The sequence below is a fragment of the Aquarana catesbeiana genome, linkage group LG04 (genome assembly GCF_042186555.1).
Source record: "Aquarana catesbeiana isolate 2022-GZ linkage group LG04, ASM4218655v1, whole genome shotgun sequence".
NCBI lineage: Eukaryota > Metazoa > Chordata > Amphibia > Anura > Ranidae > Aquarana > Aquarana catesbeiana.
In genome coordinates this window covers 477,586,033-477,609,389 of record NC_133327.1, presented here as the reverse complement: position 1 = coordinate 477,609,389, position 23,357 = coordinate 477,586,033, and the positions used below count along the sequence as shown (strand labels likewise).

The following is a 23,357-nucleotide window of genomic DNA, read 5'->3' as shown; positions in this document are numbered from 1 at the left end:
AAATCCTAATCTGGGCAGTGCTGCTGAAACTCAGGGAAGACACTGGGTCTAAAGACTGAGCTCCCCTTAAAACCTGTCACACCAGAAATCCATCTATTTGTGGGGTCTATAACTTTCTTCAGCAGAAGTTGTTGTTTCTTGTATTCAGACAAGATCTCCTCCTCCCTCTGATAAGTATGCTAGAACTGATAAATGAAGTAGGAGGCCTTCTCTGTTCTCTCAAACACATCTTGAAGGATGATCAAGTAGACATAGTGGTGCAATCTTGCTGGCTGAATGTGAAGTTCTGAATAGCCTCTAAGGGGGATCCTCTTAAAGCGGATGTCCACCCAAAAGGGGTACTCCCCCCCCCCCCGCCACTTTTGGCATGTACTTTTTTTTGGAAGGGAGTGGGTACCTAGTTTTGACAGGCATTCACTCCCACTTCCACTTGGACCACCTAGGTGATCTGAGAGGAAGTTCTCCTCTCCCCCTCCCTACAGTCACTTGGGACACATCACAGGGCTCAGATGACTGCTGGACCATTGAGGACACGCAAGTGCAACTGGTGCATGCGCAGTGTGCACCCGGCTGTGAAGCCACAAGTTGTCTTAGCTGGGTGCCCACAGTTGAAATGCCAGCGCTGGCAAGAGAAGAGGGAGAAAAGGGATGGATCAGGTGAGCACATGGCTGGATCGTGGGACAGGTGAGTGTGTGTTTATTAAAAGGCAGCAACTACACTTTTTGTAGCTGCTGACTTTAATAAACATAGAAATGACTGGAGATCTTCTTTAAGCTCTCGGTGATCTTCTGCTTTTCTGTGCCTCACAGGGCTATGGATAATTTTTTTGTTCTGGGGGGGAGGGGTTCAGCAGCAGGTACTAAGAAAAAATTGTTTTAAATAACCTCAATTGTGCCAAATTCATAAAGATTGGAAAAAGGAAGAACTACGCATGGCCCATAGTAAGCAATCACGTCCTTAATTCTATTTTCTTAGGTCATCTTGAAACTTAAATCTGCTTTCAGTTTTTTCCTTCTTCCAGTTTTTATGATCTTGGCCCAGTACAGAAAATACAATACATGAGCCAGGAGACATAACAAAGATTGCTTACCAAAGCTATAATGACATGTCCAGTTTCTTTTTCTTTTTTTTTAACAAGCGCATCCAAAACTTCCAATGGTGTCACTGGTTCCAAATGGTGAACTGATAGGAGTGCTAGTCTATTCAGCCTGGCTTGATAAGATATAAAGAAAAATACATAATTGAAACTAAAATAGTAATATTCAACTTCATTTGAACATGGCCCATTACAGAGAATACAAAGCATGAGGACATAAAAACTATTACTTACCATTACATGTCCATTTTTTTTCTTAGCAAGCTCATGCAAAACTTCCAGTTGTTTTCACTGATAGGAGTGCTAATAAATTCAGCCTGGCCTGCTAAGATATAAAAATAAATACATTATCAAAACTAAAATAGTAATTGTTTTACTTACCTGTCCTGTTGTATTCCGAAAGTATGTCTTGATCTTTCAGAGTAGAGAATGACCTCTCAGGTGTGGAAGTTATCAGGAAGTGTTGCCAGAATTTACAGAAGAGTAGCAATGTTTTCAATACATATCTTTGTCACATAAGCTGAGTCCACCCATGGCACATGATTGCCTTAGATTTAGTTTCATACATTTCCTTCTCCATAACTGCAGTTCAGCTACAACATCTTCAACACCACCCTCCACTTATATAAAAATGTAACAATTAAAAGCAGATTATCTTTACAATATACTGCATATTTCAGTACCATTTAGGCAATTATATCATGCTCTAAAGATTATTTCCATGTGCATTACTCCAGGTTTTAGCAGAGTAATGCCCTGTACACACGATAGGATTTTCCGATGGAAAATGTGTGATAGGACCTTCTTGTCGGAAATTCCAACCGTGTGTAGGCTCCATCACACATTTTCCATAGGAATTTCCGACACACAAAGTTTGAGAGCTTGCTATAAAATTTTCCGACAACGAAATTCCGATCATGTGTACACAAATCCAACACACAAAGTGCCACGCAAGCTCAGAATAAATTAAGAAACTAAAGCTATTGGCTACTGCCCTGTTTATAGCCCCGATGTACGTGTTTTACGTCACAACATTCAGAACGATGGGATTTTCCGACAACTTTGTGTGACCGTGTGTATGCAAGACAAGTTCGAGCCAACATCCGTCGGAAAAAATCCATGGATTTTGTTGTCGGAATGGCCGATCAACGTCCGACCGTGTGTACAGGGCATTAGGGTTTGGGCACTATTTGTTTTCAGGGAACTATAGTAAAATCGATTTTGGGATTTATTTTCCCAGCACTATAGTGAATGCCATTTTAGTGCTAATTAGCACTAATTAGCTTGGTAGCTCTTTTGCCTCTTACAAGCCTTACTAATTTATATCCCTTCTAACTATTTCAAACAGACACAGGCATCATTTTCTGACTTCATATGGGCACACAAATGACCTCATCTAAATAGATGACAACTTTCTTTATCCAAACAATATGGTGGGTTGGCGGTACCAAACATATGTAAATACTATCAGGTAATACATTTGGGTAGACTTAATGACTGGAATCGACACCAAGCCACAAAGTTATGGTCTCAACTGGAACAAGCCCAGAGTGACATATCTCTTGGTAGAGCACCCTGGTGTTACCAATCAATGTCAAAAAATGTGAAACGCCATCCCCTTATTGGCCAGACTGCACGACTCTGCTCACTTCTTTTCACCCAAACCTCTTTCTTTCTCAATTTCACCACTTTTCCCGATACTAGGGAACCCACTCTTTATACCGGGATATCAAGATGCACCCTTTCAAACTTTGATAAACTCTGGTTGCATCCAGGCCTCTCATTTCCTAATAGATAAGCACTGGCCATCGATTTCTGACCTTACGAACCCTTCAGGTACCTTTTGCCTGGACTTTTGGAGAGCTCCCCAATTGAGTCATTTTTTCAAATCCTTACCGCCCCCCGGGCAATTTTTGTCAACCTCTTACCACTATGGAGGAATATTGCTCAAAAGAGGACTGTCACGTACCTGAAGGGAGACCGAATTGACGAGGTCGGCCTCTCTTGTATCTCCAGTCCAGGTCCCGCTGAGAGTGAAACAGAAGGAGTCAATGAACAGGAGGCACACAAGTGCCTGCAGGTGGAAACCAGGAACCCTGTTGCAGGAAGTCGCAGCTGGTCGCAGGACTGTAGTTGCAGAGCAGGAAGTCGCAGCTGTTTGCAGGACTGTAGTTGCAGAGCAGGAAGTCACAGCTGGTCGCAGGACTGTGATTGAAGAGCAGGAAGTCGCAGCTGGGTACAGAACTGTAGTTGCAGACACTCGGGTAGTTGTGCTGGACCAAGCTGGGCACCAGGGCCAGGTAACAGGGATAGCCGGGTTCGTCAACAGGCAGGCAGCAGGGTACCGGAACATCAAGCAAAGACGGGTCAGATGGGAAGCTGGGTTCGTCAACAGGCGGGCAGCAGGGTACCGGAACATCAGGCAGAGATGGGTCAGATGGGAAGCTGGGATCAGGAACCAGAGATCAGGTATAACAGAGTTCAGAGCCGGGGAAACAGGACCCAAGGTCAGCAACGTGAATCAGGCAGAATAACACAGGTTCAGAGTAACAGGGACACAGCTGAAGACCAGTAGGCACCGATCAGTAGCTGGGGCCTCCTTTAAATAGGCCCACTGGTGCCAACTGGTGCTAGGGCGCACTCCTACGCGTGCACAAGCAAGCACGGGCACCTGCGGTCTCCTAGTAGTATAAAATCGCTATGTCAGTCAGGGCAGCCACCAAGAAACCAAAAGCGAGTTCCAATAGCTGAGAAAAAACAAGGAATAGGGGTGCCTCTGAGAAATTATCATAAAACAATTTATCCACTCACATGAAAGAAGGAGAAGTCGTATACAGGAGCATGATCAGGGCTGAGGAGATGATAATGTAGGACTGTAGCCAACAGTAGTTTCAGTGTAGCTGATACACAATCAGGTCCAAGCAGGCCGGGGTGCAGATGGCTGAGCACAAACACACAGAGATGTAATTCAGTGTCCCTGGCAGGTGGTAACTGCAGTCCAGTGGAGAGGAGGAGATCAATCCGATGATGACATGGGTGTCAGTGGGAAGAGGGAGGAAGGACGTACGGGTGGATGGCTGAGCTGCGCTGCATCTCCACAGCGATCGCACTGTCCCTGTGTAGTAGAGGGAGAGACACGGCCATGTATGTGAATCGAGAGTGAGGCTTGGAGTGCAGACACAGGCCGGCGCCGAGCCGCCATCAGCATGCGACGCGTTTCTGAAATAGCTGGCTATGGATGGATGGGATAGCCGCATTCCTTTCTCAAGCATGGGTTCTCAAGGCACGGGGAGGTATGATATAGGCGGAACAAGGGGCGGGGCCAGAAACTGAATGGAGACACAGAAAAAATACACAAAGGGGAGGGGGAAGGACCAAAGGAAACATGGAATGGAGCAGTACACATTGATTAAAAGTTCAAAAATAGAAATTAAAAATTAAAAATGATGACTTACTGAAAAACAACAAGGGCAGTGGTATAAAGACACAGTAATGAGAAGAAAGTATATATGTATATAAATAAATATATAGCTGGAGAGTGTGGAAAAAAACAAAAAATTAAGTTAAAGACACAATGTTGCAAGAGAGAGATATATAATCTATATAAACCAGAAATGTATGCTGAATGCCATATGAATAGGTGTATGTGAATATAAAAAGGAAGGGGAAGGGGAAATGGGGGATAAATGGGATAAATGGGGGATAAATATTGATAAATGTATAAAAAGATATAAAATTTAAATATAAAATATATATATATATAAAAATGGTAATGAAAAACAGTCAACCTGGTGCGATAAAAACTTTTTATGGGGCTACTAGGGTAGGGAGGGGAGGGAAAGAGGAGGATGGGGAGGGGGGAGGCGGGGGGAAGAAGGGATGAAAAAAAAAACACTCATAACATCATGCTACCTCCTGAGTTACCAATACTTACTGGAGACACCGGGAGCGAACCCGCCACCCCCATAAAATTAAAAAAAGGTAAAGAAAATGAAACCTGTGATGAAAATGACAAGAATATACATATAAATATAAATGATGATCTACAAATGAGGTAATGGAATCGGTGGAGCCGTCCCAGATTACGATTAGGTCATCTATATAATGGCCAAAAAATACAATGTGGGATGAATAGGGATTGTTGTGTGAGATGTAATGTTCTTCCCAGTAGCCCATGGCTAGGTTAGCGTATGAGGGAGCGAAATTGGCTCCCATGGCGGTCCCTTGTATTTGTAAGTAGAATTCGCCATCAAAGTCGAAATAATTATGAGTCAGGCAGAAATTGGTAGCCTCCAAGATAAATGCGGCCTGTCTGGGATTCAGAAGAGGATCCTGTGCAAGAAAGAATTCTAGGGCTAATAAGCCAAATTGATGGGGAATGGAGGTATAAAGTGAGGTGACGTCTAATGACAGCCGTATGTAGGAAGATTCCCACTTGTAGGGTGCAAGTAATTCTAGGAGGTGTGTGCCGTCTCTGATGTAGGAAGGTAACTGTTGGACAAACCGAAGCCTCCTTTTTTACAAAAAGTTTTTATCAGACCCCAGATTTTTATTATTTGCCCAAAGTTCATAAAAACCTCACTTCCCCTCCTGGCAGGCCCATTGTGGCTGCCATGGATAGTGTCACCACTGGGTTTAGTCAGTATATTGACCAATTCCTCCAACCGATTGTCCAACAGTTACCTTCCTACATCAGAGACGACACACACCTCCTAGAATTACTTGCACCCTACAAGTGGGAATCTTCCTACATATGGCTGTCATTAGACGTCACCTCACTTTATACCTCCATTCCCCATCAATTTGGCTTATTAGCCCTAGAATTCTTTCTTGGACAGGATCCTCTTATGAATCCCAGACAGGCCGCATTTATCTTGGAGGCTACCAATTTCTGCCTGACTCACAATTATTTCGACTTTGATGGTGAATTCTACTTACAAATACAAGGGACCGCCATGGGAGCCAATTTCGCTCCCTCATACGCTAACCTAGCTATGGGCTACTGGGAAGAACATTACATCTCACACAACAATCCCTATTAATCCCACATTGTATTCTTTGGCCGTTATATAGACGACCTAATCGTAATCTGGGACGGCTCCACCGATTCCATTACCTCATTTGTAGATCATTGCAACCATAACCCCTACGGTTTATCCTTCACACATGTCTCTGATCCCAGTTGTTTGGCCTTTTTGGACCTGGAATTGAGCCATGTGGGTGAAACTATTATTGCCAAGAATTACACCAAACCCACAGCTGGCAACTCTTTTCTACACTATAAGAGTTGCCACTACCCAAAATGGACCAATAACATACTCAAAGGCCAGTTTTGCCTTCTAAGACAAAATTGTACCCTAGACACTGACTATGATACCCAGAGCATCACACTAAAAAATAAGTTTGGCGATAAAGAATACCCTCAAGAGTTAGTGGATCAAGCTTGTGACCTCTACTCGAAAGGCAAACCCACCAAAAAAAAAAAAGGGCAGTCACACTATATCACTCTATGAGATTTTTAACTACCTTCAATTTCCAATACAAAAAAATGGAAAACATTTTGCATAAACATTGGAATATCCTGCAACAAGATCCTCTCCTCAAAACCATTCTCCCACCCATACCTAGGATTACCTACCGAAAAGCCCCATCTCTGAAAAACAAAATCGCTCCGAGCAAATTTCCTTCAGACCAGACTGCTCCCAACCCCATTAATCTCATACCCTTAGTGGGCATGTATCAATGTAAAACGATCCGCTGTAGAACTTGTTCGTTTGTTCAGCATGGAAAAAAATCCTTTGATTCTAAAGGCAAAACATACCCGCTAGATCAATTTTACAACTGCTCATCTGAGTTCATTGTATATGGTTTAAAGTGCCCTTGTGGGTTGATTTATGTGGGACGAACCATCTGCCCCTTAGGCAACGGTTTGGACAGCACCGACGACTCATTGAGGGTGGCAAAGACTTACATAGCGTCCCCCGTCACTTTGCTGAGCATCACAAAAAATCCACCACTTGTCTCGAAGTTTGGGTCATCGAGCAAATCTATGACTCCAGCTGAACGTTTTAAAAAACTGTGTGCAAGAGAGACTTTTTGGATATATTGCCTTGATGTCCTCTCGCCCGGCAGCCTCAATGAAGGTTTAGAAATAGCCACAGTACTATAGTCTTTCTTACTCCACATTTTATTTGCCATTGCGGCCTATACTATGTATTCTGATGATACCATACTTTTAAATCATTTATATTTATATGTATATTCTTGTCATTTTCATCACAGGTTTCATTTTCTTTACCTTTTTTTAATTTTATGGGGGTGACGGGTTCGCTCCTGGTGTCCCCAGTAAGTATTTGGTAACTCAGGAGGTAGCATGATGTGTGTTTTTTTTTTTTCTCCCCTTCTCCCCCCCCCTCTCCCCCCTCTCCCCCCCCTCCCCATCCTCCTCTTTCCCTCCCTAACCTAGTAGCCCCATAAAAAGTTTTTATCGTACCAGGTTGACTGTTTTTCATTACATGTCACCATTTTTATAATATATATATATATATATATATATATATATATATATATATATATATATATATATATATATATATATATATATATATATATATTATATATATATATATATATTATATTTAAATGTTATATCTTTTCATACATTTATCAATATTTATCCCCCATTTATCCCCCATTTCCCCTTCCTTTTTAGATTCACATACACCTATTCATATGGCATTCAGCATACATTTCTGGTTTATATAGATTATAAATATCTTTCTCTTGCAACATTGTGTCTTTAACTTAAATGTTTTGTTTTTTCCACACTCCCCAGCTATATATTTATTTATATACATATATACTTTCTTCTCATTACTGTGTCTTTATACCACTGCCCTTGTTGTTTTTCAGTAAGTCATCATTTTTAATTTTTAATTTCTATTTTTGAACTTTTAATCAATGTGTACTGCTCCATTCCATGTTTCCTTTGGTCCTTCCCCCTCCCGTTTGTGTATTTTTTCTGTGTCTCCATTCAGTTTCTGACCCCGCCCCTTGTTCCGCCTATATCATACCTCCCCGTGCCTTGAGAACCCATGCTTGAGAAAGGAATGCGGCTATCCCATCCATCCATAGCCAGCTATTTCAGAAACGCGTCACATGCTGATGACGTCACGGCTCGGCGGCGGCCTGTGTCTGCACTCCAAGCCTCGCTCTCGATTCACATACACGGCCGTGTCTCTCCCTCTACTACACAGGGACAGCGCGATCGCTGTGGAGATACAGCGCAGCTCAGCCATCCACCCAGACGTCCTTCCTCCGTCTTCCCACTGACACCCATGTCATCATCGGATTGATCTCCCCCTCTCCACTGGACTGCAGTTACCACCTGCCAGGGACACTGAATTACATCTCTGTGTGTTTGTGCTCAGCCATCTGCACCCCGGCCTGGATAGGAAGGGGGTATAGGTGCCCCAGTGGCATATCATCCATGTGTGCAGGGTATTCACTGTACACGGACCCCAAGTGAGGGGGGCACTGTGTTCTGACCCTCCCTGCATGCATGGATGATGCGTTCGGGGTTGTTGGGGATGATCGGTGCAGCGGTGTGGGCCCATCTTTTCATCCAGAGGACCCCGGAAGGAGGGTGGTGCCACCGCTGAAAGCAGAAGTGACAGTGATATCACTGCTCCTGTGGCCAGTACACCTGGAGGGATGCTGGGAAAGCCAGTGCAATGACAGCTCAGCCAAGTAAACAAAAAGTGGCAGCAAAGGAAGACTTATGCCACGTACACATGGTCGGAATTTTCATCTACAAAAGTCCAACAGCCCCTCCGACAGACTTTCAATGGACTTTTAGCGGACTTGCGGTAGGCTTTCTAACGAACGGACTTGCCTTCATACGGTCACACAAAAGTCCGACGGATTCATACGTGATGACGTACACCGGACTAAAATAAGGAGGTTGATAGCCAGTAGCCAATAGCTGGCCTAGCGTGGGTTTTTGTCCTTCGGACTATCATACAGACGAGCGGATTTCTGGGTCCGGTGTAGTTACGACATAAAGATTTGAAGCATGTTTCAAATCTAAAGTCCGTCAGATTTGCGGCTGGAAAAGTCAGCTGAAAGTCCGGGGCAACCCACACACGATCGGATTGTCAGCCGTATTTTGTCCGTTGGCGTCCGTCGGACTTTTGTAGAAGAAAAGTCGAACCGTGTGTACGCGGCATTACACCACTGGGTTCCTCTGCTGGGCTCAATAGATGAGTCATCAGCCAGAGTCTGTGAGGGAAGTGAGCATAGAAATGTTTCTTTTGCTTTTGGCTCTTTGTGAGATCCTCTGAGCTGTCACTACACTGGCATCCCCAGCATCCCTTCGGACTAGAAAAATCAGCTGAGAAGAAAAGTGAAAGGGGGATCATTCATCTACACAGGATTCCATATGGATCAAGCAGCCAGGTAAGGAGCACCAGTGCCCACTCCCCCACTGACTGGCAGTGCCCCCCAATCTTCCCCCACTAAGCACCAAGACCCCTCATCTCCCCCCACTAAGCACCAAGATCCCCCATCTCCTCCCCACTAAGCAGCAAGACCCCCCATGTCTCCCCACTAACCACCAGGACCCCCTTCTCTCCCCACTAAGCACCAGGACCTCCCATCTCTCCCCACTAAGCACCAGGACTCCCCATCTCTCCCCACTAAGCATAAGCACCAGGACTCTCCATCTCCCCACTAAGCATTAGGACCCCCATCTCTCCTCACCAAGTGCCAAGACCCCCCATCTCCCCCATTAAGCACCAGGACCCCCCATCTCTCCCCACGAAGCATTAGGACCTCCATCTCTCCCCACTAAGCATTAGGACCTCCATCTCTCCGCACTAAGCACCAAGACCCTCATCTCTACCCACCAAGCACCAGGATCCCCATCCCCCCCATTAATCCCCAAGACCCCCGTCTCTCCCCACTAAGCACCAGGACCCCTAACTCCCCCCACTAAGCACCAAGACCTCCCATCTCTGCCCCACTAAGCACCAAGACCCCCAATCTCTCCCCACTAAGCATCAGGACCCCATCTCCCCTAACTGAGCACCAGTGCTCCTTTTTGTCCCCCTTGAAGACCAAGCTGCATTCTTTTAGGCAGGTATGTAGGGTCAGGGGCAGGGTTGTGGCCCCATCAGGTAGGCTGTAGGGGGTCCCATGATTTCTATGGCCCTGCTGTAACTGCCCCACACCACTGCACCGATCACCCCCGATTTCCCCTCTATGCCCTCCTCTGGCACCCCATTGTCATTCTTTTATGACACTGCATTGCTCTACTGACATTGTCTACTGCCCTACTGACACCATTCACTGGCCCCAAAGAGCATTTTGAAAATGTTTTCAAAAATTGATGTGTAAAAAAAAAATAAAGAAATAAAAATAAAGAACTACTGACACCGTCCAATGCCCTACTGACACCATCCTGCACATACTACCCACCACCATACACATACTACTTATCGCCATACACTTCGCACTCCTCTCCCTGCACATCCTACCCACCACTTTACACTACACACCCTTCTCCCTGCACATACTACCCATTGCCATACACTTTGCGCTCCTCTCTCTGCACATACTACCCACCGAAATATACTTTGCACTCCTCTCCTGGCACATACCACCCACCGCTGTACACTCCGCACTCCCCACCTGCACATACTACCTTCGGCCGTACACTCTGCACTGTACATTCCCTATTTAACATTACCACATTCTGCACTATGTAAGTCATCTCAGACTCTATTCACCACACCCCCTTTAAGCCACGCCCAATTTTTAGCGCAATTTAAATCATGCTTACTTTTTGTCACAGCACGCTATGTGTGCCGCATTTGTTTATTTTTCGATGACTGGGGCCGACTATTGATCTTGCGCATGGGCCCACTCATTTCATAATACACCCCTGAAGTGCCCAGTGTGCAAGTTCTTATATTGAGGACTGACGCTGACAGAAATGTAAAAACGATCAAAAAAATGAAAAGGGTGGAACACCACATTGCCGTCAGAAAAACTGCGGCTAGCAATTTTAAAAAAGGGGGGCATGCAGGGGTCAAAAAAAAGGGTATACAGCACTAAATGTAATATGTAATTTAATGCTGTGTTAAACACTACATTACACTGACACTATTCTCACACACTATACTAACACTAAGCTATCACTCTATACCCAGTCAAATGTTATGTAAAGCTGTGTTAAACACTGCATTACACTAACACACTACACTGACACACTACAGTAGTCTCACACATTATACTAACAATAATCTAACACTCCTGCTCTATCTATCTCCACTCCAACACACTACAAGAGCTGGCTATGGGAAGTTAGCTTTTATAGTGTGGGGTGGGACTATGAATATGGAGCCATGATTGGAGAAAATAATCATCACTTTGTCCAATCAGGGCTCTGACAGTGCTAATTGGCAAAGCCGCTGTTCAGGTGCAAGTCTTCATGCAATTAGGGCCCTAGAATGCACTGTGAAGCGCGCAGTGCATTGTGGGGTGCTGAGTGGGCAAACATCCCCGCAAGCTACCCGCAAATTCGGATGTGGACTTCCACTGTAATCTTCATCATATTGCATATACATAGAAACATAGAAGAGTGATGACAGTAAAAGACCTACTGGTCCATTGAGTCTGTCACATTAATTGCAATTGTGGAAATCACTTTGCCCTTTTCCTGCATATCTTGTAATGTAATAAATATGAATAACAGTATATAAATAGTATTTACTGTACATATAATCTAAATAATAGCAACTTAAGCAATTTTCATTGGAAACTTATTATACTTATTTTTGTTTTCCTTTTAGCTGCATTGACCAATTTTGCAACAATCATAGCTTTGCTTTTTTGGATGCCTTACCCAACTGAGCTTGTTGTGTTTTTCTTATTTCCTGCAATTTGGGGCATGGCCGATGCCATATGGCAGACACAAACCAACTGTAAGTAGCCATGTGCATGATTTTTTGAGTTAATATTTATTTTTTGTCATTTACCTAAAAATTATTTTTAGCCCCACAACTTTAGAGACCTAACTTACCTGTAATGAAATATGTCCCATGTTGTGCAGGCAGCAGGATCCTGGAGAAATCTTCACCACAGGAATGATGATCCCATTTCTAGCTCTGAACTTTTGGCAATACAATATAGTTTGTCAGGTTGAAAAAAGACCATCTGGTTCAACCAACAGAAAAAATGAATACATAAATAAATTGAAAACCTCAATATACCCACAGTTGATCCAGAGGAAGGAAAACGAACATGGTCCAATTTGCTCTAGTGGTGGAAAAAAATATTCCTAAATCCCCCAAGGCAATTAGATAATCCCTGGGTCAACAATCTTTGGTGTTATATTCTGGATACCCAGTTCTTTTTTAAAACAATTAACAGAGCTGGCCAGAACTAGTTCCTGAGTAGTGATGGGCAAACGGTTTGAGCCGAGCATCGGTTCGGCCACGAACAGCGGCCGTTTGGGTGTTCGCCCAGCCAACACCCTTAGGTCTGGTATGGATTTTGAGGGAAACCCCCACGCCAAAATGTTTGAAAAAAATGGCATGGGGTCCTCTCAAAATCCATACCGGACCCTTATCCGAGCATGCAGCCTGGCAGGCCAGGAAAGGGGGAGACAAGTGAGCCCCCCCTCCTGAACCATCCCAAGCCACATACACTCAACATGGGGGGGTGCTTTGGGGGAAGGGGGCTCTTGCCCCCCCACCCCAAAGCACCTTGTCCCCATGTTGATGGGCAAAAGGCCCTCATCCCCCACAACCCTGGGCTGTGGTTGTGGGGGTCTGCGGGCAGGGGACTTATCGATGTCTGGAAGTTCTTTTTAACAAGGGGGCCCCCAGATCCCAGCCCCCCTATGTGAATGAGTAGGGGTACATTGTACCCCTACTCATTCACCAAAAAAGTGTCAAAAAGAAATTAAAAACCATACACAGTTTTTAACACTTCCTTTATTAAAAATAAAAAAAAACAATGCCCTCTGATGTAGATTCATCATTAACCGTGACGCTCGCCACACCGCAGGACCCAAAGAAAAAAAAAGCTCCACTTGTGACGAAGGCTCCCCGCCGATTGTGTCTGCTCCACTGTCTGACAGTTCTTAAATAGGTAAAAGGCAGAGCCACCTGGTGACGTCACCTGGGTCATGCATGCTGGGTCGGGGACGTCACAAGGGGCAGTGCCAGCAGGTGACAGTCAGCTGGCCCTGCCCCTTACCTATTTAAAAACTGTCACACGGCAGAGCAGGCAGACAGCGGTAGCCTTTGTCACAGGCATCATGAATGAAGATGGATCCATATCGGGGACATTGTTTTTTTATTTTTAATAAAGTACAATGTACCCCATACTCATTCAACATGGGGGGCGGGATCTGGGGTCCCCCTTGTTAAAGGTGGCTTCCAGATTCTGATAAACCTTCTGCCTGTATACTCCCACAACCACTGCCCAGGGTTGTGGGGAAGAGGCCTTTTTCCCCATCAACATGGCATACACATAGCAGATGTGTGCTGTAAACAATGTTGTTGTGGCAAGTGGCACTTCACTTTCTCCTTCCAGACAAAAGAGCTGAGCAATTCTGGCTACAAGCTCCAGCATAGACAGCTCTCAGCACACTTAAACCAGCATCAACAGCTCTGCTAAGTTCACATAGCCAGCTGGAGCCCCGACACAGGCACCTTGTCAGCCCTCTGACATACCCAATCACACTTACCTCCATTCGCTCTCTCTGCAGCCTGAGTAATCACCAGCCCAAACAAACTATTTAAAGGTACATTAAACAAGGAGTTAGGCTTTAAAGTGAATAACTTTGCACCACTTACACTATATGGACCGTTTACCTATTTAATTATGATAATCATATCACTCCTTAACAATTTGCCTACTGGGCACTTAACTCCCTTCCTGCCCAGGCCAATTTTCAGCTTTTAGCGCTGTCGCACTTTGAATGACAATTGCACGGTCATGCTACACTGTACCCAAATGAAATTTTTATCATTTTTTTTAAACAAATAGAGCTTTCTTTTGGTGGTACTTAATCACTACTGGGGTTTTTATTTTTTGCTAAACAAAAAAATACCAGAAATTTTGAAAAAAAAGAAAAACATTTTTCTAGTTTGATATAAATCTTTACAAACAGGTAATTTTTCTCCTTCATTGATGTGCGCTGATGAGGCTGCACTGATGGGCACCAATAGGCACTGATAAGGCAGCACTAATGGACACGGATGAGGTGGCACTGTTGGGCACTGATAGGTGGCACTAATAGACAGCACTGATTGACACTGATAGGTGGCACTGGTGGGCATTGATAGGTGGCACTGGTGGGCACAGATGAGGCGGTGGTATTCTGGACCAATGTCCCTTCCAAAAGAAGCCAGTGATCGGGTTATTTTTTTTCTCAGCGTGAGAAAAAAAATAGCCGATTACAGACTCGGTTTACATCACTTGATCAGCTGTCATTGGCTAGCCGAGTCTTGTAGACCCGCTGATCACAGAGCGCGCCCCGTATGGGGTGCGCAGGCAGCTCATGAACGAGAGGACTACATGGACGCCCTCCCGGCAATTAAGGCCCATAGCAATAGCCGTGTTTTGGTTATAGAGCAGGCACGAAGGGGTTAATCATCTTTTCCCAAGGGAGAATAAATTCAGTGAAGCTACTCCATCATAGCTTAGGCCCTCAATGCCTCTTATCGATTTGGTTGCCCTTCTGTGCACCCTCTTCAGTTCCACAATATCCTTTTTGTGAACTGGTGCCCAAAACTGAAGTGCATACTCCAGGGGAGGTCTTACTAATGCTTTATATAGGTGTAGCAAAGTATTTAGCCTCTTCCAGTCTAATGAGGACCTCTAAGGCCAAAGATAGTTGACATCCTTCTGTAAGTAGTGGCTTGTGAGGCATAGTGGGTGCAAGGTGTAAGTTATTGGGTACCAGACACTTCTTGAATGCAAAATAGATGTTTATTTATTCTACAGTCTTTTTTTAACGAGGGAAATAGGGTTAGGGTCAGGACACCCCTAAGCAGTTTCAATTTCAATTGGCAGACTCCGAGACTTCAACAGGAGGACAGCTGTACAGGGAAAGGCACCAACAAGGTGCCACATCTGCACGTGCAGGATTACTGTCTCCTATGGTAACAGTCTTTAACAGTTCCTAACACAAATCGTAACAGTCCTCTCAGCTTCACCACACCACACCACTTCCACTTGTAGTTGAATGAATGATTTGTATAGCGCTGCAATTGCGAACGGAATCGCCTCAAGGTGCTAGTTCTTTAGCCCCTTGAGCTCCTGGTCTCTCACTGGACCCCCTGATTCACTGACTGAATCCCTGGAGCCCCTCAAAGCTTTGCGGTGGTATCTCCCTCAACCATCACCCACGCTTCCCTGCTGGGTCCCTAGCTTGGCACTCCAGATACTTCTCAAGCTTCACCCCTGCTAACCGGTTCGGTCCTTGGCTTGACTCACAACACTGCTCTGCAAGCATCACCTCCGTTAGTTGGGTCCCTGACTTGATCACCGCCTGAAGTTTCCCGATTCTCCACCATGCCCGTTCGGTGAGAATGCTGCACTGGTACTTGCCTCAGTTTCTCACTGTAGTCCCTGGTAAAAAGGTGGTTGGTCCCTTCATGGCGACAGCTCCCCTTCTACCACCGACCCCTGACAGGTTCTCCGGCTGGCAGAACTGTCACTTCTGGTTGGACTGCAAGCCACAATCCCAACCCTGCGCTGCTCTCTTACTTCTGGATAGGCCCTCACACAGCCTAGCAGTCAGATGCCCCCGGGATAGGCCCAGTCTCCAGCCTAGCAGCCCGGGCATACAACACATGTCCACCCAGACAGGTGGCACAGAACATAGATCACCCGACTCCACCAGAATCCACTCTCCCAGTGAGCCAAAGGATTCAAGAAAACCCCTGCCCATTGGCTGAGATACCCCATATACCCATAACTTGACCTTGAGTTATCCTTCTCATATCTAGTACCACTAAGTGCCCGGCCACCTAGTGGTAGAAGAGAAAAGTACAACAAGGTCAAACTTAGAGAGAAATCAATGGATCTCTAACAATTGACTAAGGTAACTACTCCTGGCAAGCAAATCTGTGAGGAGCATCCCCGACTAAACCCCAGGGTGCTACATAGGGCCAAAATTATTTCTCTGGAGTCTATATCTCTTTTAATACAAGAAAATATTTTCCTTTAGAAACTGCAACATAACATTGCATACTTAAAGTTATACTAAAGTCTAATTTTTTTCCTTAAAAAATAAACATATTGTACTCACCTGCTCTGTGCAGTAGTTTTGCACAGAGCAGCCCAGATCCTCCGCTTCTCAGCTCCCTCGCCAGTGCTCCTGGCCCCTTCCTCCTGCTGAGTGCCCCCAAAGCAAGCAGCTTGCTATGGGGGCACCTGAGCCAAGCTGCTGCCTTTGTGTCTATTCAGTGACTTTGACAGTGACGGGAGCCAATGGCGCAGCGCTGCGGTCTCAGCCAATGAGTAGAGAGAGTTCCGAGCAGCCGAGACTGTTCTGCAACATCTTGATCCATTTTACTTTTTGCTACAATACATACCCCAAAAAAATATAAAAACACATTTATTCATCAGTTTAGGCTGATATATATTCTTCTACATATTTTTGGTAAAAAAAAATAAAAAAAAAATCGCAATAGGCGTATATTGATTCGTTTTTGCAAAAGTTATACCGTCTACAAAATAGGGTATAGATTTATGGCATTTTTATTATTTTTACTAGTAATGGCTGCGATCTGTGCTTTTTAGCTGGACTGCGACATTGCGGAGGACAGATCGGACACTTTTGACACTTTTTTGGGACCACTGACATTTATACAACGATCAGTGCTATAATTAGCCACTGATTACAGTGTACATGTCACTGGCAGGGAAGGGGTTAACACTAGGGGGCGATCAAGGGGTTAAATGTGTTCCCTCAGCGTGGGACATGACAGAGATCAATGTTTCCGATCACTGGGAACAGTAGATCCCTGTCATGTCACCTGTCAGAATGGGAAATTGCCTTGTTTACAAAGGCAGTTCCCTGTTCTACCTCTGTAATAGGCGATTACAGGTCGCTGGCAGAGATAGAGTCCGCCCGACCTGCACAAGCCGCCGTACAGCTATGGCAATTTGCACAGGAGAGGCAACTTGCTGCCGTATAATGACAGCGTCTGGTCGGCAAGCGGTTAATCACTTTTTTGCTAAAAAACAAAAAAAGACCGTAAATTTTAAAGAACAAGATTTCATAGATTGTTATAACATTTTGAAAACAGGTAATTTTTCTCCTTCATTGATGTGCGCTGATGAGGATGCACTGATAGGCTGCACCGATGGGTGGTACTGATGGGCACTGGTAGGGGACACTGATAGGCAGTACTGATCGGTGGAACTGATGATGAGGCACTGATTGGCAGCACTGGTGGGTATTCATAGGTGACACTGGTGGGCATTGATAGGGGGCACTGCTGGGCAAAGGTAGGTGGCACTGGTGGGTACTGATATGTGGCACTGGTGGGCACAGATGAGGCAGCCACAGCTCTCTGTGTGAGGGACCAATGTCCCTTTGACAGAAGCCGGCGACTAGCATTTTTTTCCCTCACGCTAACAGCGTGAGGGGGAAAAAAACGATTGCCGATCTTTTGGAGCGGAGCATGGTGCGTTACCACAGTTTTTGATGCATTTGCCACACTTGGGGTGCCTTTAACATGTAACGAAAACCAAAGCATGATGCACATTTGAAGCATTTCTGAAATGCATGGCAAAGCGCGCATTTTCTATGCTGTTTGCCATGCATTTGGAAACATACAGAGGTGAATCATTGTTTCTTCTGTAAACGCACCAATTTCACTTTCAGGCCCCATTCACACCTAGAGTAGTGGAAGCACAGTTTTTTGGCCAGTTTTTCCAGGAAAACACACAGGGCAGCCCATTGACTTCAGTGGGCTGTGCTACATATGGCAAAGTAGCTCATAGGACATTGTGGCATGGTGCGAGTTGCACGTTTTTTACTGTATTTGTCACTTGTCAAAATGTGTGCTTGCTTCTGTGTTTGGTATACCATTGTTAAATTGTTAAATGGCACTAAAAAAATGAACTAGGTAATTTTAGGTGTATAAATGTGGCCATACACTAGACAATCTGATTGGACAATCTCTGTACAATCTCCTTTAGAATTACCAAAACGTTATAATAGTAAGAGAACACCAGCTATCCAATAACTCTGTATCCAATAAGGCAGGCCCTTGCACTACATCAGAGGTGTCCCATGGGCTGCATGCCGCCCCAGGGAGTTTAGCATGCAGCCTGAGCCTGTCTGAAGGAACGATGGGGAAGTCAGGAAAATGCACGCGTGGGGGAATGCTGGGGGTGCTGTGAAAACGTAGTTGATGGGTGAAGGTGTGCTAAAAGGTCAGCTGGTAAACTCCTTCCTGTGTTTTACTGGTTCCTCTGTCTCTGTTTGTATACCAGGGAGTCTCTGAAGTGTTCTAAGAAATATAGCAAGGGCTAAGGTAAGGCCTTGTTCTCAAAATCAAAGAAAGCTTGTATTTTTCTGCAACTGAGGTACATTAAAGGGGTTGTAAACCCTTGTTTTTTTATAAAATAACAAACATATCATACTTATCTTCAGTGTGCAGTGCACATCTTTTGGGGTCCCCCAATGGTGCTCGCGGCTCCTCACTGCATCAATAAACCCCCTGGGAGAAACACTCTCCTTGAGGGTTACCGTGCGGACGTGCTCCCAAGTCCAGCATTTGCATCCATAGACTCAGAATACCGGACTCGGCGCTCGCGTCATTGGATTTGATTGACAGCAGCAGAAGCCAATGGCTGCACTGCGATCAATCTATCCAATCAAGAGCTGAGAACCCCAGCCAGAGAGTTAGAGTGTGTCTCTGACGAGGGAACGAACGGGTTCAGGTGAGTAAAACGGGGGGGATGGGGGGCTGCTCATAGGATACATTAGGGTGAAAAAACACGAGGGTTTACAACCCCTTTAATGTTGGTACATAGGGGAGCTGGATTTTAGGAAAAAAGGTGAACTTAGCCTTTAAGGTCTGCTTGTAAGTTGAAGACAACCTGTAAGGCCCCTTTCACATGGGGCGGATCTGTTTTGACAGACTCCGCTAGCTCAGCGGGATCGCTCTTTTAATCCCTGCTCAGACGGACCTCTCGCCTTTATGGGGAGATTGGATGGAAACGGACAGCCTGTCCATTTTAATGTGATCCGCCCCAATGGATGGGTGCCAAACGTATCACCATACTTCTATTTTCAGCGGATCTTGTTGAATCAAATGCCAGGCGGGTGTCAGCAGACACATATCCCCTGACATCCGCCTCTGGTCCGATCGGTCCGACTCCGATTATGTGAAAGGGGCCTTAGGATGTTTTCACTATGTAACATTGTATCATCCTCAAACACAGAGATGGTACTTTAATAAACAAAAAAAACAATATCTTCCTGTAAAAAAACAAATGGCAAGTGACAAGTCATCAGTAATAAATAATAAAAGCAATGCATGTGTATGCTAAATAATAAGACATGTCCAAACCAGTTAGACATTACAATGTAAGTGTGATGGAATGCTTGGCACCCCGCTTAGGTGTGTCTGGCAAACAGTGCCTCCTGCTCTCTAAACCATTCCAGCAGACCGAGAGCTAATACCAGCCCTTTTACCCCAAGCATTGTACAAAGACAAGATATTGAGGTAAAATCCAAAGGAATGTCTGTTTATTGAACAGAAATACAAGTTTTTATATACTTCAAAAGTAGGTCAGTCACCACATGAACAATAGAACCAAATATTTACCCAAAACTTCACACAATGGTTAGATAACGAAAGAAGAGTTGACACAAGGCTAATCCCATCATGTAGGATCCTCCAAGAGTTAGCCAAATTAGCCAATAGACAGAAACCATAAGTGACTCAATTAACTAAAATAAGAATGGGAATACACACCTAGGAGGCACACATTGGGAGAGACATAGTTAATAAACACATAAAACCTTAATAAACAGACTATAGCAGGAGACCCCCAGCATCAAGTCGCTTGACCTGATTATATTAACATCTGCTCTGAGTTTCACAGGCTAAAGCAGTCATTGCTGGTTTGGAAATAGAGACCCCACATATGTATATGGGTCCTCTAATTCCCAGAGTCTGTGTGTTTTGGGAAGACATGGACTTTAATCAGAAACAAGGCCACTCCAAGGGTCCCCCATGCACACACCTCAAAAAGAGTAGTGTTCCCTTAAAAGCCAGGGCCCATAGTCCCCTCCAAAAGCCCCTGTCATTGTTGGGTCTGTCACAGTAAGTAATAAATAATAGTGTACATTAACCCCTGCCCACCTGGCCTACAGCAAAATGATGGCCAGGCAGTCTCTTTCCCGTTCTGACTGGATGTCATATGACGTCCTTCAGAACGGGCTGCGGCGATCCGTGGTGCAGTGTGTCCCTCGGACACACAGCATTACCGGTAATAGTAAATGGCCTATGATGTAGGCTCTTTACCATGTGATCAGCTGTATCCAGCACCCACCAGCGCCACCTGCTGAAACTCTCCGGCCTCCTGCTGGCCCCCGGCGACCATCTTTTTGGGCCCACCCAGGCCCCAGCACTGCCTCGTAGGTTAAGGGGGAGGGCAAGCGCCGCTGGATCGCACAGAACATGGATGACCCGCTTACCCAGTGACCGCTCTGTCATCTGATGTTCCGCCTCCTGGCTCCTTTGACAGACGTCACACTGGTCCAATGCTGGGGGACGTGTGACATCTATCAGGGGGGACAGCGGCCACCAGGTGTAACAGCAGGAGATCTGTGTGATCCGGAGGATCTCCTCTCTAACCCCCATGCACTGATCAGGCTGGATTGAGGGACACTGGTGGTGAGGCTGCATTATGGGCACTGGCGGTGAGGCTGCGTTATGGGCACTAGTGGTGAGGCTGCGTTATGGGCACTGGTGGTGAGGCTGCGTTATGGGCACTGGCAGTGAGGCTGCGTTATGGGCACTGGCGGTGAGGCTGCATTCATAGGCACTGGGGGTGAGGCTGCATTCATAGGCACAGGTGGTAAGGCTGCATTATGGGCACTGGTGGCGAGACTGCATTAGGGAGACTGGTGGTGAAGCTGCATTATGGTCACTGGTGGTGAGACTGCATTCATGGGCACTGGTGATGAGGCTGCTATATTGGCACGGGTGATGAGGCTGCATTCAAGGGCACAGGTGCTGAGGCTGCATTCATGTGTACTGGTGGTGAGGCTGCATTCATGGGCACTGGTGGTGAGGCTGCATTCATGGGCACCGGTGGTGAGGCTGCATTCATGGGCACCGGTGGTGAGGCTGCATTCATGGGCACAGGGGGTAAGGCTGCATTATTGGGACTGATGGTAAGGCTGCATTAGGGGCACTGATGGTAAGGCTGCATTATGGGCACTGGTGGTGAGGCTGCATTATGGGCACTGGTGGTGAGGCTGCATTCCTGGGCACTGGTGGTGAGGCTGCATTCCTGGGCACTGGGAGTGAGGCTGCATTTCTGGGCACTGGGAGTGAGGCTGCATTTCTGGGCACTGGGAGTGAGGCTGCATTCCTGGGCACTGGGAGTGAGGCTGCATTCCTGGGCACTGGGAGTGAGGCTGCATTCATGGGCACTGGGAGTGAGGCTGCATTCATGGGCACTGGTGGTGAGGCTGCATTCATGGGCACTGGTGGTGAGGCTGCATTCATGGGCATGCATTGATGAACATGATCAATGCACTGAGACTGCATTGATGAACATGGATCAGGTGCTGCACTGATGGGCATAGATCAGGTGCTGCACTGATAGGCATGGATCAGGCGCTGCATTGATGGGCACTGGTAAGGCTGCTAAGGCCAGCCAGCCACCCACAGGAGCCAGCCACAGAGGATGCAGAAGCCAGACAGCAACAGAGGATGTGGGAGCCAGCCAGCCACAGAGGACGTGGGAGACAGCCACGGCAACAGTACCCATAGTTAAGGTAAGAGGAGCGCTACACAGTGCCAATTTTATTTCTATTTTGTGAGAGGTTGGGGCAGGGGTGAGAATCATGGCACAAGGAGGGGGCTGTGTGAATGAAGGTGTTCACTGTACACTCTGTTAGAAAAAGGCCCCCCTCCAGGTCTCATACCCCTTAGCAGTCTCTAATGGGACCTGTGGGGGACTCTTCTAGTGAAGAGTGGTGAAGACCCGAACACTGTTAGATATGGTGTACATCAAAAGTGTGCCCTTACCAGAACGGGTGGACTCCTATGTCAGCGACATGGAGTCATACAGACATGGTGCCACAAATGGCCAAAGTATGGAGCTCAGCAGGCTCCAGGACTTCCAGGGCGGGATCCAGAAAAGAGACGGAAAACCTCCAGATGGACCTTGTCACGGAACGTCCCACACTCCGCTTGAGTGCTTCCGTCAGTATACCGCTTCTTAAGTTCTGGAACACGAGTCCAATGGATCTGGCTATAGGAACCCCCAAGAACTAGACAACACCAGTCTTGGAGTACATCAGGACTAACTCTTTATTTGAGATCTCACACACATTTATACAGCAGACTGACTCAAAGCTAACCTAAGCTAATTTACTAAAAAATTTACCTAGACCAGATGACAGACTTGTGGGCACCGAGCTTCACACAGTAGTATAAACACAATAGCTGGAGCTAATTACAATTAACAATACAAACAACAATCTCCCCCTTCCTCAGCCTAGACTGTTTGTCTCCTAGCCAGTGCTGGTGGCTAATGTGATCAGCTCATTCAATTAACACACATTACCATAAACATCAACACAGGGTTAATTAGAATAAACAACAATGAGTTGAATACCCTTAGAACCTAGACTAAACTTATTTACATTAAACACTTTATAACTGACATCAGACAGGTGAGTGGAGTCGATGACATTAGCATCTTCTCACAGTATGAGCCCCAACAGTATGGCTCAGTCACTATTGCTACTATGGCAAATACAGGGTACCCAGAGTCTGTGTGTTTTGGGGGGACATGGAGCTGAATCCAAAGTAACACCAACCCCAGGGTCCACAGGCATACAGCTCACAGAGAGCACCATTTCCCCAAATGCCAGGGCCCATAATCTGTTGGCAAGAGGCTAGCGTTCAGTCCCCTCCAATAGCCTCTGTCTCGGGTGAGTCTGTCACAGACCTCCAATCCTTGGTGCATCAAACTGGA

At 45.8% G+C, this 23,357-nt stretch overlaps 1 protein-coding gene across 2 annotated transcripts in view; it reads left to right on the top strand.

Annotated features, from left to right (window-relative positions):
* UNC93A (unc-93 homolog A) overlaps positions 1–23,357 on the top strand; it is a 975,902-nt gene that overhangs the window by 576,569 nt on the left and 375,976 nt on the right. For both annotated transcript variants that reach the window (XM_073627620.1, XM_073627619.1), the window contains one exon: positions 11,951–12,082. In XM_073627620.1, the coding sequence (XP_073483721.1) occupies positions 11,951–12,082 (132 nt within the window). The remainder of the gene's footprint in view (positions 1–11,950; positions 12,083–23,357) is intronic.